This window comes from Dendrobium catenatum, unplaced genomic scaffold (assembly GCF_001605985.2).
Source record: "Dendrobium catenatum unplaced genomic scaffold, ASM160598v2 fragScaff_scaffold_1567, whole genome shotgun sequence".
Taxonomy (NCBI): Eukaryota; Viridiplantae; Streptophyta; class Magnoliopsida; order Asparagales; family Orchidaceae; genus Dendrobium; species Dendrobium catenatum.
In genome coordinates, this window is record NW_021320029.1 from 98,945 (window position 1) to 125,897 (window position 26,953).

The following is a 26,953-nucleotide window of genomic DNA, read 5'->3' on the forward strand; positions in this document are numbered from 1 at the left end:
AACTAACTTAGTGCTAAAATTATAGCTGAAATACCAATGACTTCTATTTTTAAAAGGCATCCTAAAAATTGCTGTTTGGCATTATTAGTTGTTCTTCATTTTGCATTTTTCTATGGCTATTGTCTTAAGCCGTTGTGAAATATTTAAAATTTAGTTTATAGTTATCATTGTCCTATGAACTTAAAGGCAAAACTTATCAATTTTCTTTTCATTGGCCTTTGATACAGATACATATATGTAAAGATGGAGTTTGGACTAGAAGATGCATTAGCTCGTTGATTGCAATAGTATCTAACGTGGTTTGTGTTACCCTAAGAAATATCTCTATGGAAATAGCAATCACTTAAATATACTATTTAGAGTTAGGACATATTTGTTAATGTACATTCACCTGCATAAACTTCCAAATAATAGCAAATTTGGAATAACCGAATAACCAAGAAATATGGAATGAACATTTATTTAGAATCGTTAGCAAATCTTGAACCTTCTTTACTCACAACAGTGTAAGTACGTACATAATAGGCTTCCAAATTAGTTAAGAAATGAGCATGACATTTATTTTTGGTTAGCATTATTATTTTTGTTAAATCTCAACCGTCCCTTGTCTCTTGATCCCACGACCAGCATGGAGATCCGTGGGAGGTTCAATTGGATCACGCTGTTAAATCTCAACCGTCAATTATGCATTATTCCGTAATTATTTATTTCTTTATTAAGATATATTGTATAAATCTATAAATAGGAATAGTTTTGTGTAATAAAATTAAGTCTTTATCCTCTCCAATTCTTTGAATTTAACATGATATCAGAACATAAAGAGATGTAATCCAGTTTTCCACCACCAACCTTCATTTCTGGAATCGCTTTGATATACGAACTGAAGGAAGCAAAGAGGAGCAAGTGCCGTTGGAGATTGAACGAGAGTCGAGAGCAGTCCAAACTGCTCGTGTCCTCTGTTTCGTGCCTGCGGCTAGAAGAAGCGGAAACATGAGTCTCTTGTGCGTCCAAGACTAAGGAGAGATTGAGCGGGAGGGCTCCTATTGCGTGTGTCTGGGGTGGAATAGAGCGGAGCCAAGCTAAAGCCTCCTCTAGCTCACATGCGACTGCACGAAACGAGAAATCATGCATCTGGATAGTGGCCAGGACCTCTTGGGAACGACGACATCGGGCTTGGTCTTCGTTCTTGCATGTGACGACCAGATTCGATTGAGCAGAAGTAAGAGAAGTCGAGTGCAGGGCCTCCTCCCACGTGCATTTGGACAGTGGCCAATACCTCCTCTTGGGAATGGAGGCATCAGGCTTAATCTTTATCCCTACATGCGATCGAGAGAGGAGCGGCATTTCTCTTGGTCATCTTCTTTGTGCGTCTCTTCTTGAAAGTCGAGCGGAGAGGAGCGAGCAAGAATCCTCGTTCGTGCGAAGGAGACCAAGCATTTGTGCGTCCGTTCTTACCTACGCAGAAGTAGAGGCGAGCATCGGGAGGAGTCGTGCAAAAGTTTTTCTACGTGCATGCCTGAGTAGAGCCAAACACTTGGATCAGTGGTATTGTGCGTGTCTACAAGGGACTGAGAGCTTGGAGCCCTTATTGTCGTACATTTGGCCTCTCGTGCACATCTGTGCAAATTTGCCTGATAATTTAATGTTGGCAGATGGGGTCAAAGACATTGGGAATAAGTTGGCATCTCTTCCATCTGATTTACAACAACTTCTGCTACTTGATAAAGCTGAAAATTTATTGTCAAGAATGGAACAATCTCTATCTACTTCAATGTTGACTGCTGTTTAGCCTGCTATAAAGGCATTGATTGCTAAGGATCTTCTAGGGCACTCAAACATGGATGTGAAGGTTTCCATTGCATCTTTTCTTAGCGAAATAACAAGAATAACATCACAAGATGCTCCATATGATGATGATATAATGGAGATATTTGGGCTGATTGTTGGAGCTTTCATGAATTTGTATGAGGTGTCAAGCCATTCATTTTTGAAGAGAGTTTCATTACTTGAAACTATTGCAAAGGTCTGATCCTGTATTGCATATTAGATCTTGATTGTGATGATTTGATATTGGAAATGTTTCAACATTTCCTGAAGACAATAAGGTCAAAGCATTATAATATTATCTTCTCCTCAATGGAGACCATCATGACACTCGTTTTGGAGGAGACTGAAAGTATTTCTACATAGCTTATGTCATGTCTATTGGATGGTATGAAAGTTGTTGAAAAAAATATTTTGCACGCAGCCAAGAAGCTAGCTGAGAAAGTACTTGTTAACTGTTCCTTGAGGCTAAAGTCTTATTTGGCTAAATTATTTAATGGTAATGGTGCTCTGTTAAGTGATTACATCAAAATTGTTGCAGATGTATTTCGGGGGAAGCTTGGCACTTCGATACATAATGAAATGAATGCTTTTGGTAAAAATCAAGAAGCCGATCATAAATTATATGAGGGGTTCCTTTCTGATGACTCGACTCAGAGATCTGTACAACAGGAAGGTGAAATTTTTTGTCCTCATGCAGGCGAATTTTTCAGACCGGTGATGAATAATGGATCTTTTCAGAATGGGAATTGTGATTCCATGGTTGCAAAACAAAATGCTAAATTTCGCCATCATAGTGGTAAATCTAGAGTTAATACTGAACATAGCTTGGATTTAGGTACAATAATGCCCGCTAGAAGGTTAGATCTAAGTTCTCGCAAAGGAGGAAGAAATGCTTCATTGCAGTTGTCAATTAGCAATGATCATTATGGAGATGGTAATAAGAAAAAAGCTCGGAGTAATTATGAAAAAAAAACTTCGTAGTAATGGAGGTAGAAATGAATCTCAAAGAAAAGTTAGAGTGACATTCTAAAAAAACAAGCAAACTGCTGGCACTAAGAAGCAGAAAGGAATTAAGAATGTTGAGGATGAAGCCAAAGAATTGAAATTAAAAGAAATTCTCTCCTCTGAGAAGTCTACGATGAAAGGTTTGATTAAAGATCATAACAATGTTAAAGATATCTGTAAAACAAAATCAAGATGGAAGCGAGCTCAAGGCGTACAAGAGGCTTCTGGACCAAGGAAGTGTAGGAAAAGCTTGAATGACACAATTGTTGGTTCAAAGATATGAATTTGGTGGCCAGATGATCAGAGGTTTTATGATAGCATTGTTGATTTTTTGATCAAAAGAAGAATGTATAAAATTTTGTATGATGGTGATGTAGAGGTGCTACTCCTAAAGAAAGAGCAGTGGAAGTTTATTGAAGGGGAAACCTAGATGCACCAGGTGTAGGAAAAAGGACAAAATCAATGTTGCAGACATTCTTAACAAGGGACTTGATAACTAATTATCAAGTTAGGAGTGACAGATCTGTATTCCCTAGTTTGAGGGGAAGTGTTAAATCTCAGCTGTCCCTTGGCCCTTCATCCCACGGCCAGCATGAGGATCCATGAGAGGCTCACCTGGATCACACTGTTAAATCTCAACTGTCCCTTGGCCTGTTAATCCCACGGCCAGCATGGGGATCCATGGGAGGCTCATCTGGATCACACCGATCTCTTTGGGAATGATTATATTAGGGCAATTATGCATGATTCCATAGTTATTTGCTTTTTTATTAAGATATCTTGTATAAATCTATAAATATGGATAGTTTTGTGTTATATGATTAAGTCTTTTCCCTCTCTAATTCTTTGAATTTAATAATTTTCAACAAAGAAATATTAAAATAATTTGCTATTAATTAATCATTTGTTAAAAAAGTTTTACAGATGGAAAGAAAGTTCAACTTAGTTTACATCAATAAAAGTTATATGAACCCACATTTAATGACATTTCAAGATGATATGTTCATGAATCAACAACATGGATGTAGCACCTTAATAGATAGTCTCAATAGTTAGATAAATGATTCAATATTTTGTAGTATAGGAAAACTTATTTCAACTGAAATTTTTTAAAATCAATAAAGCAAAATAATACAAAATTTTCAATTAATTTCATTTCATAAAAATATACAGTAAGTATTATTAGTGAGGATTAACCTTTCTTAGATGCTAATCAAATTAGACCTCGAGATTGTTCCTAAATTGTAGATCAATGTTTCATCATAATGTATGATCTTTGTAGAAGTTGAACGTTAAGGTTGGCTGTGCCAATTTACATAAAGATGGTAATTGATATTAATAAAAGCTTAGAAAATTATATGCATAGGCAAACCTAAGGGCATGTTTTACTTTTTTTGCCTCTTGTAAAGATATGAAGGCATGACTATATATCCATGCCTTTTTTTTCCGATCTAATCTATATTAAACAGAACCTTTGTACATGCTTGTTACCAGATATCATCTTATGTGTACTTAGCCAGGTTAATTCGTGAAACAGAGAATTGATTGTGCCATTTATTTTCTTCTAGTTTCTTCCAAGGCTAATTGGCTTGTAAGAATGCTGATTCGAGCAACGAAGTACATGCTTGCTTCTTTTTCCCCCCTTTTTGAAGTATTTGAATTGTTAGATCTCTTAAAATAATTTCAAAATTTCGTATATTACAATGAGATCTAAGCTTCATGCATTTTAAATATTGTTGTTTTTTATAGAAAACCGAAGCCCTTATATCTATTTCTCATCTTTGAAGATTGAAGCTGTTACAAGGAGGATTTTGTGGATAAAATCAACTGATCAAAAAGCTAAAGTACTTGTTTTCTCCAGCTGGAATGATGTCCTTGATGTATTGCAGCATGCACTGGATTCTAATAACATTTCGTATGTTCGGATGAAAGGTGGCAGGTAAATTTTAAGGGACCAATCTTTCCTGTGTTGAATTTTGAAATTATTTGCTTCTGTTTACTGGAAGACAAGGCCTGTATTGAGGATGGGCTAGTCTATGAAAGGATTAGTTATTGTTCATCAACCTTATAAATAATTGACAAGAACAACTTTTCTCTTGCATAAATGTTTTTGACTGTTTACTTTGCTCAAATTGCGTAGCTTTTAGTTTTGAATTCTTTTTTTATTTAAAATGTTCATAATGATTCACCAATATTCCATTGACCTTTTCAGTTCATAATCAAAACCTAATAGATATGCTATTCTTCTGACATATAATGTTGCTATTTTGAAGGTTTTTGTTTCCCCCAAATCATTTTCAACATCAAGTTCTCTTTTAAAAGTTGGTTTGTTTGGTTTCATTTCGGACCATGTTGTAACTCTTCTGGTCTTAACGGCTGTCAGTTGGATTTAATAAATAATGTAAAATCAGATTTGGGTAATCTTGAGAAGATTAAAATCTGGATATTATTTTGCTTGACAATTGCTAAGTCTTTTTAAATCCTGATAAATTATTTGTCTATTTATTTCCGGATTTTAAATTTGTGAGAGAGAGAGAAATTCTTAAATCAGTTAAATGCAATGAATGACTAGATTTAATTAATCCTTGATTGAGCCAATAATGGAATTAAAACGGGTTTAACAAAACAATAGGATTTAAAGTCCCAAAAAATCTGTTTGGTTTAATTGAAGCTAAATCTTAAAGTTTACCTAAATTAGGATGCCATAGAGCTCCTAAGAATATAGAAGATTTCTTTTTGTCCCAAAATGTTTTCCGGCATCAAGAAAAACTCCAACTTCCATTCTTGATTTACTGCTTGTTTTAACTTTTGTTAAACACAGACACTGTTTCTTTTCAGTTCTAAACTTCTCATGAAGCTTTTAGAAGATTTTCTTTTTTTGGCGTAAGCATTTACTTGCATGATGGAACGTTTATCTGGTTTACTAGCTCTTTTGGTCTCCTTCTTATCATGGGTGCAATTTCTTCCTTGTTCTTTTATTTAAAGTTTTAATGTCTTTCTTCTTTAGATCATTTGACAAATTGCATGCCTCAAAAGCAGTTTACTAGTTTCTTGATTATTCAAGAGTAATTAAATAATGTGGCTTGCAACTTATCTAATATCTGCCTAGACTTTTATTGCATTGGCTGAAACTAAGAACAGAAAGTTAACTCACAGGAAATCACAAGCTGCGATTGCTCAATTTAAAGGAGAACAACCCTTGAAATCCAAACACATTCAAGTCCTTCTGATCCTAATCCAGCATGGATCGAACGGGCTGAATCTCCTGGAAGCCCAACATGTCATACTTGTAGAACCTCTCCTAAATCCAGCGATTGAAGCCCAAGCAATTGGCCGTGTTCACAGAATTGGGCAGGAAAAGAAAACATTTGTTCATCGGTTTATAGTAAGTGTGGAATCTTCATCCCTTGTGGTGCTATGTAGGATTTTAAACAATCTAATCTCGAGTTGATCCGATCACAGGTTAATATCTGCTTAAAATCATTTTATTTGATCTCAAGGCAAGCTAGGTTTGAATATTGGCCATCTTGATTAATTCTTAATTCTTGCTAAGCTTGACTCATTCATTTCTTAATTCTTGCCAAGCTTGACTCATTCATTTTAATTCGAGATTGATGCAAGCCAAGATTGATTCGCTTTTGATCCATCTTCTAAGAAACTTCTAATCTAAATTGCGGGCCGCACACCACCTCCTCCACAATTGACGATTGTTGCCCTCCACCACCGATCATTATCATCGTTGAGCTTTACATTGTGTTTATTTTACTTCAAACTAAACAAAAAACTAATCATCTGCATTTATTTTATATTCATCCAAATAGCTCCCAACATTTTAAATACATTGCATTATTTTTACATTATATTTTAGTTTAGTTTGCATTTCTTTTTCAACAAAACAAATAGCTCTTAGATGTTAGTTTTTTTAGAATACAATATTTTTCTATTTATGAAGGCATGATTATATTAGTAAAATGATTGGAGTGATATCTATTGATGATAAGATAATTAAAAATAAATTGAGTTAATTAATTTGAATACTTACCTATTAATTAGTTAGACAAAATTAACATTGGAGAACTAAGAAGGAGAAGAGTAGACCCGAGTATCCTCGGGTTGAAATGATTTGTAAAAAATAGGTATATACCTAAGAAAATTCTCAACGAGAACAAATAGAAAATCAGGATTCATAAAACTATTGATATTATTATTGATGATGGTAAATATAAATATATAGAAAAATATGTTTGTTCATGCATTCATACATATGCATGCATTTACAGTATAATTTGATCTCAAGCTAGTTCAATTCTCTCCTACCCTACATCAATTTGACCCAAACTTCTCTCATTAGTTTGCTCAATGGTTCTAATTCAAATCTTCTAAGCCAAAAATTCATTCTGACTTTAGAGTGATCTTAAAATTTAGTTTTCGTTTGGGACAACTTTTTTACTGCTTTTTATGGCAGCTTTTTCGTACAAAATTTTTACTAAAAAACTGCTTTAAGAAACAGTAAAAAAACCGTCCCAAATGAACCCTTAGTCAAATTCATAGCCCATGTAATGCAGTTGTGAGGCTTATTTTTTATTTTTTATTTTTGGTGATTACAGGTGAAGAACACTGTGGAGGAAAGCATATATAAGCTGAATTTGGGTCGGAGTGGAAATTCCATGGTTGGTACTAAAGCTAATAAAAAACAAGATCAACCTGTGCTCACAGTGCAAGATGTAGAGAGTTTGTTTCCTACTTCTTCCATGGTCGAAAATTCGTCGGAAAATTTTGACGATGTAAATGTAGCTGAACAAAGCCTCAGGCATTTGCCTGCTGCTGCTGCAGCTGGTCTTGCTGCTGAGAGGAGATTCATGACGTCTCATAGCAACCAACAATGAGCTTTAAGGAAGCCATTAATTCTGACTGATTGTTTTGTCTGCATCAGCTCTTCTAATATGAATTAATAATGAAGAGGCAGAAACCTGAGATGAAAGGCCAGTGAGTCCAGTCTGATATGGGATGCTTCCTCTGGTATTTATCTTGTAAATTTAGACAAAGTTAGGTCATTCTTTAGGTATAGAAGTATTTAAATGAATTGTTTATGATTCCTATTTGTTTCAATCTTAGAAATATCATATAATGTCATTATATACCTTTGACATGCATGTTAACAAGTCATATGGTTGTCAGTAAGCCCATTGCCCTATTATAACTTCATTAGCAAGTCATGTTTCGGAACCGTTTGGTAATTCAAATTGTGGTTCAAACTTTCCAACAGCGCTTCGGGTCTTTGATTTGGACTCTTTTGGGCTCAGATTGAGTCGAATTTGGTGTCATTGGGTTCGTATTTCTGAGGCGCTCGGTTTGACTATAAGTTTGTTGAAATTTGAGTTCAGGTGATCCCGGATTGGGATGGTTTTCTTACTGCTTGTTAAAGTAGTTTTATAATACAAAATTTAAATGTTTTTTTTACTAAATATCTGCTTTAGAAAGCAATAAGAAAGGAGTCCCAAACAAATACTTAATCTAAAATAATAGTTGTTTATGGCCTCTCAATAAATTTTCGACTACTCCACACTAACAATTATTTAGGCTTCGTTTGGGACAATTTTTACTGTTTTTTAAAATAACTTTTTAGTATAAAAATTTTTGTAATGAAAAAATTGCTTTAAAAATCAATAATAAAGATGTCGCAAACGTAGCCTTAGAGTCGAGAATCACTTTTTTGGCCTATGTTAAGGCTTTGTTTGGGACGGCTTTTTTTATTGCTTTTTAAAACGGAGTTTTAGTACAAAAATAAAAAAAATTTGTACTAAAACTCCATTTTAGAAAGCAGTAAAAAAGCTGTCCCAAACGAAGCCTAAGTCTTTCTTTGGGACAACTTTTAGTTATTATTATTTTTGTTGCTTTCAAAAAAATTATAATAAAAAATTACTTAAAAAAATTCAAATGAAGTCTAAGATTTATCTCTAAAGAACTTTTTTTCACTCTTTATGCACGGCATAATAATCTGCTAACTTATTTCAGTTGAATAATTTTTTATAAATTTTATTTACTTTTAACATTCTCATTGAATATCATTTTTTTTATGGACATGCTATCAACTTGTATGTAACTATGCCATCAATTTGTAATATATAGATATATGAATATGTATTGTATATAGTAAGACTTGCACTATAATATAGGAAGACTTGCACTATATGAAAAGAATTTGTATAATATCTCAAACTGTCTAATAATATTAATTATCTTTAAATTGCTCAATATGAATAAATTTATCACATAACAGTCCAATATTATTAGACCTTCCATGTATTTTGTTATGGGACTGAAGGTTACAGGAAAAGAAAACCATGGATTGGTTGGTCAAGGTTAGGGGTGTTAATTCGGGTCAACGATTTACTTTTACATCCTCATTAAATATCATTTTTTTATGGACATGCTATCAACTTCTATGTAACTATGCCATCAATTTGTAATCTATAGATATATGAATATGTATTATATATAGTAAGACTTGCACTATATGAAAAGAATATGTATAATATATCAAACTTTCTAATAATATTATTAATCTTTAAATTGCCCAATATGAAGAAATTTATCACATAACAGTCCAATATTATCAGACCTTCCATGTATTTTTGTTATGGGACTGAAGGTTGTAGGAAAAGGAAACCATGGATTGGTTGGTCAAGGTTAGGGGTGTTAATTTGGGTCAACGGGTCGGGTTCAGGTTGAAGTTGACATAAAATTGCTAGTTTTTGGGTCAAAATCGGATCAATCTTGGGTTTTTGAGTCAAATAGGAGTTTTCGTGTCAATTTTGGATCATTTTCGAGTCAATTTCGGGTTGCTGGGTCAACCCGAACCTGACCCGTTTTTGGGTCCGAGTTGACCATAACTCGAATTTTTCCGGGTCGTGTCAAAAATTGACACCCCTAGTCAAGGTTCTTACTTATATAAGTAATAGTTATGTAAAATATTTTAATATCCTTTCTAAATTAAAAAAAAAATTGTTTTTTTTTAATTCAAAACTATCTTCTTTCTTTTAAGTGTAAAATATTTTAATATACTTTAATAGACTATAATTTAATTTTTGCAAAAAAATATATATTTTCATGATTTTATTTTAATTTTCATGTTTTTTTAATGTCATAAATAAGCATAATATCAATAATGAAACTTATTATCTTAATTAAATTACTTGGTGTATATTTTCTTGTGCATAAATAAATAATTATGATTAAAAAATGTATCATTTTAATAGTTAAAATATATATATAATAATTAAGTGAATCTAAAATATTTAAGAGGACATCTTTAAAATAATAATATTTTCTATTTCAATAACAGCCCCACTATCCTTCCCCCGCCTTTAAAACTCCCCCACCGTTACTTTCCACGTAAGTAGCTTACTAAAATACCCATGACAGCGAAACAAATTACCAGCCTATTTTTCGTGCCAGATCCAGCGCCAAGGACATAGCCGTCAATTCATATAAAGGATTCGAAACAGCAAATGTGAAGAACCGGAACGCCTTCGATTCTCGTCTTCTTCCGGTGTCCGTCACGACTCACGAGAACAGTGCGGAGGAGAGAGAGAGAGAGCGCTATAAATCGCTGAACGGCGAATTTCGCGCTCCGCCAATTGCTCTCGCCTCTTCCTCCTTCTCTCTACAGCAGGGGAAGGAAAAAGGGCTCGGTTTCCAAACCCTAACCTATCTATACTTCGTCTGCAAACATCAGGGAAAGCTGATTTGGCTCAGAATTGTGTCAGAGGCGTCAGATCTGTGGCTCTGCTAGCGAGAAGGCCTTCATATGCAGCAATGGCATTGGAATCAGCTTGCTAGATAGCGATTTTTGGCTTTTTCTTGAGAGTTTAGGCGCTTCCGTCGGTGGCCGTTCGCGGGCTCTCAAGCGCCGCCGTTGATATCCTCCGGAAACGAGAGGTGATTTCTGGCTCTTATTTTTATTTTTATTTTTCTGATTGCAGCTGACTTTTTAAGGTGTTTATTTATTGTGGGACGGGACTGTGGGCTAAGTGTAGGATGAGATCCGGGGTCTGTGTTCTGTAGTTTTGCTCGTTGGTTTTGGATTGTGGAAGATGATTTCTGAGCTTGATTTTCTGGAATGTCTTCTTTATTTCTGATATGTTTGGTTTTTGGCTTTTCTTAAACTCATTCCAGCTATTGACGTGTAATATAATGGTTATTTATTCTGAGTCTGAGCTCCATTTGTATTTCATGATTACTGGAATTATAAAAAAAAGTCCTTAGAAATCAATGTAATCAGTAAGGAAGTTTTCTAATTTGTTAATACCGTAATCCCAGCTGCCGCCAACGACCTATAAAGTCTAGGAGTTGGTCTTCGTTTCACCACTATTTTCTTAAGCCAAAAAAATATTTTTTTAATTGATTATATTGATTTCTCTAGCTTATCATCCATATTCAAGAATATTTGTTCAGTTAGTATGCACCAGCAAAGTATTACCAAGAGAAATATTTTTTCATGATTACTGGAATTATCATACTGGTCGTCGATGTAGAATCTTATCGCCTAAATATTTTTTTGCATGCTTGTTTACCTGGGAGATTTAGTCATTTTTTCTATTTCTCTATTGACTTCTAGCCACATGGATGTTATCCTGAACATAAAATTTCTTTCAGTGTGTGAGTCGGGAAGCCTCGATTAGAAAGCAGATGGAGTGAGCCTTGATCTCTCATGGAAGCAAAGAGCTAAAATCCTTGTTAAACTGCTCTTCACATGGAAAAAGAAAACTGGTTTAGAACTTTTTCAGCATACAGAATTTTGCTTCAAATGCATTCTCACACAGGCTTTGTTTATGACTTTTGACAAGCCTGTGCTGTGCTCACCTCAATTTGAAGCCAGTTTTCTTCCAGTGCTGCAGTCTTGCTCAGGTTTAGCTTCTTTCCATTCCGTTGCCCATTTACTTCCTTTCTTTCACTCCCACTGATAATTATCGTTTTTTCTTTGCATATGGAAGGTCAAGGTTTTCCAGTTGGAGATAAGGATTTATCTCAGCTACATATTGGGGACTCTCATTGAACAACTACTACGGAGCGGTTTCATTCAGCAGAGTCACATTTCTTTGATCAGATTGTTCTGGAATGCCCTCCTCAACAAATAAGCCGCCTTGTGTATTGGGATGCTATGGAACGCCAAGGCATTCCATCTTCTTTGGAAATTTCTGTGTCTGTTGAGGGATGGGAAAAGGGAAGCAGACCACGTAGGCTCCGTCGCAAAAGTGTTCAGTTTGATGACCTTTTTTCATCTGATGATAGCCCAAGGTTGATATACATTAATGATCCAAGAAAGACAAATGAGAAATATGAGTTCACTGGGAATGAGATTCGTACCAGTAAATATACTGTCATCACCTTCTTACCTAAAAACCTGTTTATCCAATTTCACAGAGTAGCTTATTTGTACTTCTTAGCCATTGCTGGATTGAATCAGCTTCCTCCCTTGGCAGTTTTTGGTCGCACTGTTTCTCTGTTCCCCCTTCTATTTGTGCTTTCTGTGACTGCTATAAAAGATGGTTATGAAGACTGGAGAAGGCACCGGTCTGATCGCAATGAGAACAACCGTGAGGCTGAAGTTTACCAATTTGGACAATTTAGAATAAAGAAATGGAAAAATATACATGCCGGAGAGGTGGTGAAAATTTTTTGTGATGAAACCATACCTTGTGACATGGTCTTGTTAGGGACAAGTGATCCGAATGGTGTAGCCTATATCCAGACAATGAATTTGGATGGTGAGTCGAATTTAAAGACGAGATATGCACGTCTGGAAACTACTTCCATGTGTGCTGAAGTAGGTTGTTATTCTGGGATAATCAGATGTGAGCAGCCTAATAGGAATATTTATGAATTTACAGCCAACATGGAGTACAATGGACACAAGATCTCACTTGGCCAGTCAAACATTGTGTTGAGGGGCTGCCAGCTTAAGAACACTGCCTGGATTATTGGGGTTGTTGTGTATGCTGGACAGGAAACAAAAGCAATGTTGAACAGTGCTATCTCACCTTCCAAAAGGAGCAAACTTGAAAGCTATATGAACAGGGAAACTCTGTGGTTATCAGTTTTTCTTTTTGGCATGTGTGCAGTTGTGGCATTAGGTATGGGATTATGGCTTAAAGAGCACGAGCATCAGCTAGACTCTCTACCTTACTATCGAAGGAGATACATCACTAATGTGAGAGGAAATGGAAAATATTACAAGTTTTATGGGATCCCTATGGAAATATTTTTTTCTTTTTTAAGCTCTGTCATAGTCTTTCAAATAATGATACCTATATCTCTCTATATATCAATGGAGCTTGTCCGGTTGGGGCAGTCTTATTTCATGATTGAGGATGCACAAATGTATGATAATAGTTCAGGCTCTAGGTTTCAGTGCAGATCATTGAACATTAATGAGGATTTGGGCCAAATAAGATACATATTTTCTGACAAGACAGGTACTTTGACTGAGAACAAGATGGAATTCCAAAGGGCTAGCGTGTATGGAAAGGACTATGGAACCTCCTTAAAAACAACTGGCAGTCCAGTGATGCGTGAACGCTTTTCTGGTTGGTTGACATTCATCTCCATTTGTTCTTCTATTTTGCTCATTGTAACATAATTTGCACGTTAGTGGTAATTTTGGAACAATATGGTGTTTGGGTGTACTTTCATTTTCATTGCATATCCTTTCACCATGTGCTTTTGCTATCTTATTATTATTATGTTAAATTTCCATAGTTACATACCAACTCATGAATATGAATATGCCAATGTAGTTTCAATCATTTCTAATGTGACAACCAACTTCCTAGAGTTTTTGTACCTTGTTTAAAAAAAAACAAGAAGTAATTATCTTTATAAGAGATATCGTCATCATCATCATCATTAGATGTACCCCAATTATTTAGGGTCAACATTATGAATACTCATTTTCATTTGTTTTTTGTCGAGTGTTGTCTAAGGTGTTAAAATCATTATTCGCGAATCATTTTAAGCAAATACTATTTATGTAATCTAGGTCTACTCATTTTCATTTTTGATTTTTTGATACTAATTTTATCAACACATCTATCAACCACATTTTGTTGTGGATGTTCAAACCACATAAATCTATTTTCACTCACTTTATATCAATAGATGTTGCTTTAATATTTCATCTGATATAATAATTCATTAATTTATCATTCATAGTTTGTTGCACATTCATCTTAACATTTTCATTTTTGTCACTCTCAATTTTGATATCAATGATTTTTTAGGGCCTAACATTCAAATCCATATGGCATCATCAACCTAATTTCAATTTAATTAAGTTTTCATCTAAATATCCATGATGTACTTTTATCAACCAAAATTCTCGAGGAACTTCTCTATTTAACCATCAAGCCTTTATTCTAAAAGTTATTTTCTCCATGATATATCTAGTTATGTATAATAGTTCCAGGATGCTTAAATCTATCACAAATAGGTATAAAACCTTATCTCCTAATTATATTGAATAAAAACTGTTAACACCGCACGCATCTATATTATACATCATATGCTCAATATTTGTTCTACGAATTATAAGGCCTCTATCCTCTAAGTTTTTTTTTTTTCATTATTCTAGATTTTCATTGGTCATTGGATGTCTCACTACTTAGAATTATATCTTCTAAAAGAAATACACCAATATTTTGCTTTGAATATCTTTTGTAAGCATTTCTATGACCAATACAAAAGTATGCAGACTCAATGTTAATCTTTGATATAAATGTATTGGAATTGAAAACTCTGTAGCCACTCTATAACTATTTCTATTTCTAATGCTCTTTATTTTTGTGACATTTGAGATATAAAATTATCAACATGACTACACATCACAAAGTTAACTTGGTATTTGTAAGGTAGAATATTTTGACACATCCATATGATATTCGATGCATTAGGCAAGTAAAAAAGTGGATATATTTATTTTGATCAATTAGGAAAAAAAAACTCAAGTCCTCATATGTGAGAGCCCTAGAACTTTCTTCTTAGAGTAGATTGATTTTTTCATTTAATAATATTTTTATTGATATGGAATCGAGGTTTGTTTATTTTGATCTTGTTTGAGATTTCATATGGTCGCAAGCTCGTATAGTTGATTTCATAGTCTGATCAGTAAAGCATTCTTGATTAAAGAGGTCACTTTGAATTTTTTAAGGCTATTTGTGATGCGAACATCCAACCGTCCATGCCTATCCGAGGAGGAGTTGAAGATCGACGGCCGAGATCCCTTCAATTTATCTTATTTTATTAATTGTAATTTTTATGATTTTGGGTAAAGAAGTCAGAATTTCTTTCAGATTTTGAAGAAGAGATTCTCTCCCTTGCAAAGCCCCCCTACCCGTTTTACATCAATTTGGTTTGCAAGACATAGGTTGTGTGCTTGATAAGGATTGGTTGATCTTATCAAGTTCTCATGTTTTCATAATATAATTTATCGAGATATCAACCCCAGGTTATCTAGAAGGCTTGGTTGTGACATGTGGACACCCTCGCTTGCAATCATAATTTATCTTATATGCGGAGCTCTCTAAAAACCTAAAGTTTTAGGGTGTTCACTTGGTCAATGGGATCTTGTTAGTGGAATCCCAAAGGTTATTATTATTGTTTTGTTTAAAATAAAGTCAAGTAGTAAAATATTGTTTTATTAGTTTGCTTACATATGGCAATACTGACTTAGCAAAGGTGGAGTTTCTTGAATTTTTCATGCTATATTCTTCATATAAGGCAAACAAATTTTAGTTGACTTCTTGTGTAGCCCTTTGTTAGTATTCTATTACAAATAATTTATGTTCTTGATCGCGAGCATGAGAGCTACAAAATTTTATGCCTTGAGGTAGATTGAATTTTCTTTCCTTTTAAAACTAGATTTCCTGCCATCCTGAATCAAGCCTTATCTAGATCCATGGTTTGAAATTTTTTATGATAGGATGCCCCTAAAAGTTAATCACCTCTCCTTATTAGGAGAGCACTCTTGATTTAAGAGGGTGCTCAACTATGAATTTTACAGTTTTCTGCTATGCATGACTTTGGAAACATGTGCTTTGAAAGATTGGTTAACCCTACCAAGGTCTCTTGGTCCTATAATTATGGGCTATTGAGTGATTAGGCTTATTTGGGAGCTTTGGTTGTGACATAAAGAGTTCTTTGCTATTAAACATGGGTTACTTCATCCAAAGAGCGCAGAAAGAAGCAAGGGTGCTTTTAGAGTGGGTCTTAGATGGTTCAAGAGATTGCAACTTGCTGCTTTTTCTATGGACTGATGATTATGACCTTGATGCTCCCTGTGTTGGAAGCATTGGGTTGATTGAGGTGAAGTTTAATATCTTATCAGATATTTTCATGTGTTAGAAGAGTTTTTTAGAGGAATCTACGATTTTCACAATGGAAAGCTTTCACTATGGGTTGTAAAAATCAGGACCTTAATCCCATTTATTTGAACATTTTAGACATTATGTTGACTTTATGTGAGGTTTGCAGTAGCTCATTGGGTAATAAACATGATTATTAGAGCAAAGATTAAGCCAGCTCTAAGAATTTTAGCAATATGGAGGCTTGACTTTAGTGTCTAGTGTGCTAAATTAGGTTCTTAATTTGATCAAATCATGTTTATGGCGCAAGCCTTGATGTGGTTGAATCTTTAAGCAGCAACTTGCCAAAACTTTGTGCTGAAATAGAATTCACAGTTTATAGCCTTGAAGATACTTCTCAGTAGGAAATCCTGACTTTGTATTATTTGGGACTTTGGCCTCCCGGGATAAGTTTTTTCCCTCTTAGACTAAAAGTGCAGTGCAGTGACACTTTGCCTCGGACATTTCTTGAGGCAACTAATACCTCTTCATGCATTAGCAATGCCCATAGGGAGGATTGGTGATATGTCTTGTCTTACACTAACTGTAAAGGTAGTTATATGTCAAGATTTTCAAAGCAATTTGGCTCAAGGTGTATTGATATGTTTTTGTAGACAAGTGCATTGAACCACTAGAGGTCAATATTGGTTAACCATGAAGTCTAGAGGATTAGATACCTATTTTAATTTTTTAAAAAATGTATTCTCATGGGATTTCCCCACTATTTTTATGAAAATTTCAATCAAATTTAAGCATTTCTCAAAATACATAAAATATTATTTATATAAAGTGCCCCCATTCAAATTAATATTCATATTTAGGCATTTTGTAGATTTTTTTTAGTTTAAAATATCTTAATAATGCATTTTCTTAAAAAAATAAATATTCAAAATATTTTGTAATTTAAAATTTATCAATGGATGTTTAGGCATGTGCGCGCGAGTGCGTAAACATATATGCATACATATCCCATGTTAATTTTTAACTTTCCTTTGATATTTATGCACTTTTTAATTAGTTTGAATGCAATTACATTTCTCTTTATGATCTTACTACATGTTAATTTCTAGTGATGCCATGTGGTGCTTCATGATAGGAACAATAGCAACACAACATCAACATCAAGCCTTTATCCCACTACATGGGGTCGGCTACATGCATTGAATTAATTTTTCTCCTTTGTGTCCAATTAAGAGTCAAATTCTTATTTAAATCTAATTAAAAAAAAAATCTTTTATAATACTTTCTAACCAAATCTTTTAGCTCTACCTCTACTTTTCTTAACATAGGACAAATCTAATACATCTATTCTCCTAACTAGGTCATCAGAAGGCCAACGTTTTATGTGACCAAATCATCTAAGGTGACTATCTCTAATCTTATCTCGCACTAGAGCCACTCCAACATTTTCGCATATATACTCATTTCGTATTTTATCTCTAAGTAAGCCACTCATCAACCTTAACATCGCACCCATGCATTTGTACAATTGAAGAAAACTATGACAAGTGTCCTTGTATTAGCGCTACCATATTTCAATCAGCCTTTTGTTGTGGGGACTGATGCATTAAGCTATGGGTTGGGAGCAGTTCTCATGCAGAGTTAAAGACCTATAACTTATTTCAGACAGATGTTGACCAATAAGGCCAGGCTAAAATTAGTGTATGAAAGGGAGCGGATTGCGATAATGCTGGCAATATAGAAGTGGCGACCTTATCTATTGGGTATGAGTGATTATTTTGTGCGGACACCAGACGGGAGAACGTCAGGTTTACGCTTGGTGCCTAGCGTCGGTACTGCATTCGGTACCGAGCGCGGTACACTTTTGGGTAACTTGGGGCATTTTGGTTGGTCTCTGGACGACGTTCGGACTCCGCACAGAATAAAACTTCGTTGGGGAGACACTTCATAGTCAGGACCGACTAGAAGAGTTTGAAGTTCCTGTTATAGTAGAGGATGGTGGCAGAGGAGCATCAACAGTGGTTTTTCAAGTTGTTGGGTTATGACTTTGAGATCCAGTTGTGGGCTCCGAAAATTCGGCCCCGGCCTCCCCGCCGCTGCTTTTTTTTTTATTTGGCGAGGGAGTTTTAACGAACTAAGTTCTGAGGTAAATTTTGGAAGGCAGATGGGTTTGTAGATAAGACACTACCCAGAGATTTCGCCCTTATTTTGCGAGGACTTTATGATCTGAGTTCTGGTTTCCTATAGGCGCAAGCCCCTATAGTTAATTACCCCTCCCGATCACGAGAGAGAACTTTCGATTAAGGCTAGTCATCGATCAGATACGTATAGAATACGTGTTATCTGGCATATAGTAGCAGCATGAATTTGGGATTTGAAAATTGGAAATGGATTTGGAATTTGAGAGATTTCAGATGTTTGGAATTTTGGTTAGGAGATTTGATAAATTTGATATTTAAAACTGGAATTTTCACCATCTGGAACTTAAAGCGGATGGTGGGGGAATGGATGATGGACCCGATCAAGATCCCATGGTTCCGTCGTCCCGGGCCATCGTGGTCCCTGGTCTACTTAGTCAGAGGAGGTAGTCGACCCAACCTGACAGAAGGATCCTTGTCGGCAGCCATGGGTTGCTTCGTCCAAGGGGACCTTGTAGACCTGGGTTGGATGTTTGTCTAAAGGGACAAATTTTAAATCCACCTTAGCTAACAGAGGGCTTTGTGCCCTATCAATCATATCCTATTGATTCATATCTAAAGGATTTGATGCCAATAAGGAGCGTATTGGCTCTAACCATAACCGGTATATCGTGGTGCCATTTGGCGGCAAAATCACTCGGTTCAGAGGGCCCCGGGTCGTCATAACTGTTTATCCTGCGGTGCCATTTGGCGGCAGACCGCCGGTTAGAGGACACGTACCACGTCCTTACTGGCAGGAGATTGTTTGAGAATGGATCCTAGTGATATTTTCGACCAGGCATTTCGCTCTTTGTGAGCTGAAGTAAATTTTGATTTGTCCACCCCGGCAAACTGTTGCGGAGGGTGGATAGATTTTGCTTTAAGTGATTGATGGATTTATTTCAATTTTAAATATCTGAGATTTTTGGGATTTTGGATTTCTGGAGTATTTGGGTGGAGCTTTGGATTAAATGGACCCCTCCGGTTGAGATTAGCGTTCAACACGGCCATCATCGGGGTGATTGGGGGTCATTTTCATTTGTCTGATCGAACTCTGTCAACTCAGCCGAGTTATTGACTGAGGATCGGGTTTTGTAGGCTTTGTACCTTTGTTCATGAATTTTATTGATTTTAGGCCTTGAAGGCCGAATATGAATGCATTAAAATACACATTCCGATCACATTCGTGACCGTATATTTATCTGAGAATTTGAACCATGTCTACTCCTATTCACCTGCTTAGGAGGGTCGGGTTTTGTAGGCTTCATGCCTTTTGTTTAGTGAATTCTTTTAATTGTAGGCCTTGAAGGCCTAATATGAATGCATTAAAACAAACATACCGGTCACCACAACCTTATATTTGTTTCATGGTTCGAACCCTGTCGACTCCTTTCACCTGCTTAGGAGGATCGGGTTCGAACTTGAATTAACTTGTCAACCCGCGTAGCATCCCTAGACGTCACGTGTGTACCAATAACACGCTTGCCGGGGCCCATGCGGGTGATTTTTATATACCCCTTTAGTGTACCTATGTGTATACAGTTTATAGTGCACGTGCAAAGGTATTTTGAAAGAATTGTAGTTGTGTAGATAACTATCGTTTGGATGCACACAACTTTTCATTTGAGAGCTTATACACGCCTTCTGTCCGCTAGCACGGGTGTTGCGGATCCGGTGGCGTTGCATTGTAGGTTGTAGACGCCTTCCGTCTGCTTGTATCGGTGTTGCAGATCCGGTGGCGGTATGGTCTTGATGTTATGAGGCATCTCCTCATCTTGATGTTGACTCCCCTTTCTCAATCACCGGGAAAGGATTTTCAGGATTTTGGAGTCAAAGACTGCTGATTTGAAAAAAAAAACTCCTTTCAGGATCTTCGGTGTAGCGGACTTGTTATTTTCGGTGTTTGTAGACACCAGAACTGTTTTCTTCTAAATTATAGAACTAGGAAGAGATTTTGGAACACTAGGAAGTTTGGTTCTAATTTGTTCAAACTTCCTTTCCATTATGACAGGAAGTGTACTTTTTGTACATCGAGTTGCCCTTATACCCGAAATACTTGAAGATCTTGACGACCAATGTCGTAGGTGATATATGTACTTGTGTCCACAGTGATTCGTTGTTCTAATATACTGTTGTTATCAACAAGTAGTCATTTGCAGGGGACCGGTTGTATCAACTACGGTCTTTTGAAGGTATTTGTAGAAGACCCATTGCTTCTGCATCATATCCACCCTTTCACCAACCTCGGGTGGTTGTTGTACTTGTTTGACCTCGTAGGAATCGTCGCAGAAGATACTTGTACTTGTGCCCACAGTGGTTCGATGGTGCTTACGATATGCCCATTGTTGTTATCCACAAGTGGCTCGTATTTGTTTGTAAGGATCCGTTGTGTTTGCTACGAGCTCCTAGGAATGTTCATAGGAGACCCTTGCTTTTGCATTGAAATCACCTTTCACCAATCTCAGGTGGGTTTGTTGATTGTACTTGTTTGTAGAGGCGGATCTTCCACTATCAAATGTCAGTTTTGTCATCTCAATCTACAGGCACTGTGGGGATTGTTCGTAGGAGTTCGTGCCATAACTTACAAACATAAATTATTGCTTCTCTTCTTTTTACAAGTAGATTATACTTGGAACTCATTTGTCTTCTTGAATTCGGGTCTGAGCCAAGTTTCATTTAGACTCGGGTTCATCGAGTCCACAACCCCCACTTAATGTTGTGTAGCGCAAGTTCAGATGTTCTGTTCGAATTCGGATCCAGTCCAAATCAAAGTCTTTGTTTGATGTTATAGTCTTGTTCAAGTCCCGTGCAGTCCTTTGAGTTCAATTGCATGTTCATATGATTATTCAAAGTCTTCTGGAGATCTTTTGATTTCAATTGAATACTCGATTTGGCTTGAATTTTGGTTCCAATCTGATTTTATTTCATTTTGAATTTAATCTTTATTAATCATTTAAATTCTGTTCAGGTCCTCTGCCTGTGTTCAATCAAGTTCGACGGTCCACAAGTCTACTGTTCAAGTTCATCTGAGTTCAGGTTCTTATTCTTTTATTTCCAAAACTTGCTCACATATAGGCCAAAATTCTGTTCAAGTCCACGGTGCCTTCAATCTGAATTTCGGCAGTCTCCCGGCGTCTCCCCCGTTTAGGGGAAAAACCAAGAGGCGACCTTCCCCTCGACGCTACGTGAGCGCTTCAGGTAGGTGTCAAAAATGACACCGCGGTCGCATATGTATTTTTTTATCCCCGCCCGCTACTTGAGCATTTAAGGGTGTTTTGTTTATTATATAAGAAGAAAACTCGTTAGAAATAAGCACAAATTTCCCCCCTCTTCACCACGTGGGCGTTCAGGGGTACTTATATGAAAATAAAGAACACATTTTTTTATCCCCTTCGCCGCAAGCGTCGCACCGGTTTCCCACCCTAAACACTACTTGAGCGCCTCAGGGGTTTGTCGGCTCGTTGCAAGCTTTGAAGAGGGATTCTTAAATCGTCGCGAGCATCGCACCGGTTTCCCACCCTAAACGCTACGTGAGCGTCTCGGGGGTTTGCTGGCCCGTTACAAGCATCGAGAAAAGAATCTAGGCGATTTCCGCCTCGTCGTAGGCGTCGTACTAGCTTCCCTCCCTACAACGCCACGTGAGCGTCTTGGGGGTTTGCTAGTTTGTCGCCAACGTCGAGAGGGAAATCTAGGTTTAGGAGTTATACCTTCGGGAACCGGCGGTGGAGGGCACGGATGTCGAGGCAAGTAGAGTGTGCACATTTTTTTAAATTAATTATAATTAACATCAATTAAATAAAATTAATTAAATAATAATCTTTAATTAATCATTTTTTAATTAATTATAATTAATTAAAATAATTAATTAAGACCCCCAGATGGAGGTGGTGAATCACAGTGTGGAGACTTACTTCGTTGTTTTGTATCAGATACAACAAAGATGTGAGCTAAGTGGTTAGCTTGGATAGAATATTGATATAACACTTCATATCATATATCAGCTCAGACAACGTCATTTAAAATTCTATATTGGAGTGATCACCCTCATCTGATATACTATGAGCATGACAACACACCAATGTCATCAGTGGAGCAGTACTATGGAGCAAGAGACCGAATTTTGGTAGAATTGAAGGAACATCTATGGAGAGCACAACAAATCATGAAGAAGCAGATGGATGGACACATGAGAGACGTGCAGTTTGAGATTGGGTACAGGGTTTATATGAAGATTCAACCTTACAGATGAAGGACTTTGTCTCTTCCTCAGCTACTTGTTCTATGGAGAAAGAGACCGCAGTAACATATCACTTATGGTTAGGGTTTATGTTGAGTTTTATTTTCTATAGCAATTTTTGTTGGGTGTTTGAGTTTCTAGTGGTTGCTAAGAATTGTGGGAGAGACGATTCACTTCTCGAAAAGCTAATCAACTTGTATCTTATCTTTTTTACTTGGAGATTAGTAAATACAACCCTCTTGGTATTATTTCTGGATCTATTTAGAGTAAGTTGTTGTTTTCTTTATTGTTGTGTTTTTTTTATCCTCAAGTCCTATCAAAAAGTTGTTTTTCCTATAACAAATTTACAAGTCCCTTTATAAAAGCTGTAGTAGCCCCAAACAAACCCTTAATCTGGGCAAGCTTATTGTTTATATAAGTGGTAGGCATGCAAGATGAGTATTGCAAAGAAAATGGCATTTATGGTTGTGACTGGCATTGAGCTTCATTTTGATTAATTTGTGTTTACTGGATGCTGACGTTATGTTTGGGCCTCTAATGCTTGATGTGGGCGCGTCGTGATTTAGTCTGAACCTGGTAAGCTATACTGAACTAGCACTAGAAGCTGAAGGAAGTTCCAACAAACTCAGATTTTTTGGTACTTAGCTGTTCAATTAAAAGAAAAAAAAAATTGTATGAAGTAGACATGGTGTTTACAGTAAATGTCAATATATGGTTTGATGCTTTTAAGAATTGCGAAAGTTTTTTGGCATAAATAAATACAAATAAGAAAAAAAATGAAAACTTTATTAGTGATTTATAGTTAATGTGATAGTGTTTGGGAAGGTTTTTGAGGAGGTACTTGAGTTGGTGACAGTTCCTGGTTGAGTAAAGGGAAAACTACCACCTAACCTTTTTATTGGTCTGATTTTTGGTTCTAATTATTTTCATTTAAGACATCAAAACAATTTATTGCTTCTGTTTGCTCATTTTCCAAAAGTAGTTATCCTTAAAACCCGAAAAATATTTAGCTCGCTATGAGTCCTCCATTTCCAAGCATGGCTTTAAAATTGGGTTGTGAATATTTAGGCCCACTATAGACCATCTCACCCAAACTTATGTGCTGTATCAAGGCTGCCAAGTCAGATTGTTAAGCGGCCTGTTTGAAGGGTGCACAATCTAGCTGCATATGCATTGTTTCTTAGGGCCCATTTGGGTGCTTAAGATGGTGAACACATTATGCAAAACAATGAAATTTACTGGACACGTTGTTAAGTTGGTTGTAGTTGTGAACCAACATTGATTTTAAGCTTCTCAAACTGAGATTTATTGATTTTGTTTTCACATGCAAAACGAGTGAAAATGAAATATTTATTTTCAAAACTAACTTTTCTATTTATATCTACAATGTGTCTCTTCATGTGTGAAAATTGTGTTGTTGTTTTGCAATTAGCACCCATCATCATTTCTTCTAATTTGTTTCAGACGATATGAGTTAAGGCACATATGGTTGTTTTAATCGTAATTTGGACTTAGCAATGTGCTTTTAACGTGAACCTTAGCAATAATTGTGTTGATACGGTCTTTTTATTGCTATACAGGAGTGTTAGGACAAAGGAGATGGAAGCTGAAATCAGAAATTAAGCTTGACACTGAACTTGTGAAATTATTGCACAAAGACATAACTGGAATGGAAAGATCTGCTGCTCATGAATTTTTTCTTACCTTGGCAGCTTGTAATACTGTCATTCCAATAATTTCAAGTTCATCGTCCAGTTTATATGATCTATCATCTGATGAAGTTGTGTCTATTGAGTACCAGGGTGAGTCTCCTGATGAACAAGCCCTAGTTGCTGCTGCTTCTGCTTATGGATTTACTCTCATTGAACGCACATCTGGCCACATTGTTATTGATGTCAATGGTGAGATGCTTAGGTAGGCAATGTTTTCCTCATTTATTTCCTTCACACATACGTTATTCAGGTTATGCCATCATGGTTGTCTCATTTTTATCTTCAAAATTTGGCATTGATACTAGTTTGTAAATCTCAATGTTTAAATCAGGTTAGATGTACTTGGCCTCCACGAGTTTGATAGTGTGCGGAAGAGAATGTCTGTGGTGATCAGGTTTCCTAACAATGCCGTGAAGGTTCTGGTAAAGGGTGCTGATACTTCAATGTTAAGTATTCTTGACAATCAGATTGACGGTTGCAGTAATGGAACTGAGTCTGCAAGAATAAGAAATGTGACTGAGAATCATTTGAATGATTATTCCTTACAAGGCTTGCGGACCCTCCTAATTGCTGCAAGGGAACTTAATGGTGCCGAATTGGAGGAGTGGCAGGTGAAGTATGAGGAAGCCAGTACTTCATTAAGTGAGAGAGTAACCAAGCTTCGTCAAGCAGCTGCCCTTGTAGAATGTCAATTAAATCTCCTTGGAGCTACTGGGGTTGAAGACAAATTGCAAGAGGGTGTGCCTGAGACCATAGAATCCCTTCGACAAGCTGGCATCAAAGTTTGGGTTCTCACAGGTGACAAGCAAGAGACTGCAATCTCTATTGGTCTATCTTGCCGGCTCCTGACTGGTGACATGCACCAAATTATTATCAATGGGACATCTGAAGATGATTGCAGGCGCCTTTTGGCTGATGCAAAGGCAAGATATGGAGTGAAACCTTTGATTTACACCAATGGATGTGGGAAACTGAAAGAGGGTGAATTTCTCGATTCTACTGAGAAATTAGTAGGCTCCAGAAATCTTCCACTTGCACTTATTATTGATGGAAACAGTCTTGTTTACATCTTGGAGAAAGAACTCGAACCACATGTATGGATTATTCTCTATTAACTTGAATTTTGGTGTGGTCATGCTTTCTAGGTTCTTCTTTGAGATTCAACTTTATTTTGTACGGTTGCTGAGAATGATCTCATTATATATGTTCTTTTGCTTTTGCAGCTATTTGATCTGGCAACATCCTGTAGGGTTGTACTTTGCTGTCGTGTTGCACCCTTGCAAAAAGCTGGAATTGTGGATCTTATTAAAAGCAGGGCAAATGACATGACTTTGGCAATAGGTGATGGTGAGTTAGTTGAACTTATGAAGTTGGTAGAATTTCCCCATTGGACCAACTTCTGTAATCTAATTCTTTTCGATCTTTAATGTTGCTATTCATATTGGATCCTTGATATTCTGTTAAGAAAAACCCGTCAGGCTTGGCTGGTCGAATTGCAAACTGATTCTTAAAGCCAGCCTGAAATAAATTAGTACTCATCTCTTAAACTTTTATTATGAAGGAATGCTTGCTGCTTTCCAAATTCTATTTGTCCTGCAATTGCAGGCATTCTCAATGGATTGTCATAAGAAAACACCGCATGTCAATTGCTTGTCATCCAATCATTTTCTAGCCCAAGCATGGGTAGCCTGATTTGAGGTGCTGATGAATCTTATATGTCATACTCGTCATAGTATTCTTCAGTTCAGATCTCGAGGTAATAGTGCATAAACGTTGTTGAAGAGTGGCTCCCTTCTTAATTTTGTGATAACTTGGATCACTATCGTTTAAATTCTTGTAAAGAGTAATGAGGAGCTTTCGCAGTTATGAAGTGCCTTTTTTTTAATTCTTTCTGAGTGACTTTTTTCCAAAGAACATGGTGATCAGTACAATGCTTTTTTTAGTGGCCTGGTTTTGTGCTATGTCACACAGCTTAGTTTTTTTTTTTTTTAATCTCGCGTAGTTGGAAAACTGATGAGAGCTTCTAAAGCTGGAATTTGTTTGGGGTAGGGCTTGTTGTCAAGAATGTGTTTTGCCACAGAAAATTAACTTTTGTCATCATCTAGATATTGTAAACTAACAGCTGCATTTTGCAGGAGCAAATGATGTTTCAATGATCCAAATGGCCGATGTTGGTGTTGGGATATGTGGTCAAGAAGGTCGGCAAGCAGTCATGGCATCCGATTTTGCTATGGGGCAGTTTCGCTTCCTCAAAAGATTGCTTCTTGTTCATGGACACTGGAACTATCAGCGGGTCGGCTACTTGGTTTTGTACAACTTCTACAGAAATGCTGTTTTTGTGCTAATGTTGTTCTGGTATGCATAATGACTTTAAAAACAACCAGCCTATCTTCTGCTGATAACACCAGAGGTTGATTTTCCAATGGTTTTCTTCTAATCATAGAAAAATTTAGATGTTTAATTATTGTTCTTATCAGAATCTGATATACCAGTATTATATATTGTTTTTGATATTACATTTTTGTAGATAGGTTTTACTATATACTTAAACATGGACAATGCATTTAGGCTAGAACATACACGTTGTTGAAGTCTAAAAAAATATACTAGTCTCGGCAACAAATTTTATTTATA

General features: G+C 36.3%; 2 protein-coding genes across 4 annotated transcripts in view; both read left to right on the forward strand.

Annotated features, from left to right (window-relative positions):
* The window catches only part of LOC110102920 (E3 ubiquitin-protein ligase SHPRH), a 40,850-nt gene extending 32,753 nt beyond the window's left edge, over nucleotides 1-8,097 (forward strand). For 2 of the 3 annotated variants that reach the window (XM_028700648.1, XM_028700649.1), the window contains exons 18-21: nucleotides 228-299; nucleotides 4,620-4,771; nucleotides 5,989-6,217; nucleotides 7,440-8,097. In XM_028700648.1, the coding sequence (XP_028556481.1) occupies nucleotides 228-299; nucleotides 4,620-4,771; nucleotides 5,989-6,217; nucleotides 7,440-7,718 (732 nt within the window). In that variant the 3' untranslated portion in view covers nucleotides 7,719-8,097. The remainder of the gene's footprint in view (nucleotides 1-227; nucleotides 300-4,619; nucleotides 4,772-5,988; nucleotides 6,218-7,439) is intronic. The other variant, XM_020831439.2, reaches the window with a different exon arrangement.
* Nucleotides 8,098-10,355: 2,258 nt separating this feature from the next.
* On the forward strand, nucleotides 10,356-26,753 carry LOC110102901 (phospholipid-transporting ATPase 1). Its single transcript, XM_020831408.2, has 7 exons — nucleotides 10,356-10,773; nucleotides 11,491-11,742; nucleotides 11,829-13,421; nucleotides 24,188-24,521; nucleotides 24,651-25,413; nucleotides 25,543-25,666; nucleotides 26,455-26,753. Exons 3-7 carry the CDS (start codon nucleotides 11,996-11,998, stop codon nucleotides 26,682-26,684), a joined length of 2,877 nt encoding a protein of 958 aa, XP_020687067.1. The 5' UTR covers nucleotides 10,356-10,773; nucleotides 11,491-11,742; nucleotides 11,829-11,995; the 3' UTR covers nucleotides 26,685-26,753.
* Nucleotides 26,754-26,953: the final 200 nt, after the last annotated feature.

Bases quoted from the DNA above. Each gene is read 5' to 3' on its own strand.
- LOC110102901 (XM_020831408.2), top strand. From the start codon at position 11,996: ATGGAACGCCAAGGCATTCCATCTTCTTTGGAAATTTCTGTGTCTGTT. The intron at 24,522-24,650 runs GTAGGCAATGTT...TGTTTAAATCAG, and splicing joins GTCAATGGTGAGATGCTTAG to GTTAGATGTACTTGGCCTCC. The intron at 25,667-26,454 runs GTGAGTTAGTTG...TGCATTTTGCAG, and splicing joins GACTTTGGCAATAGGTGATG to GAGCAAATGATGTTTCAATG.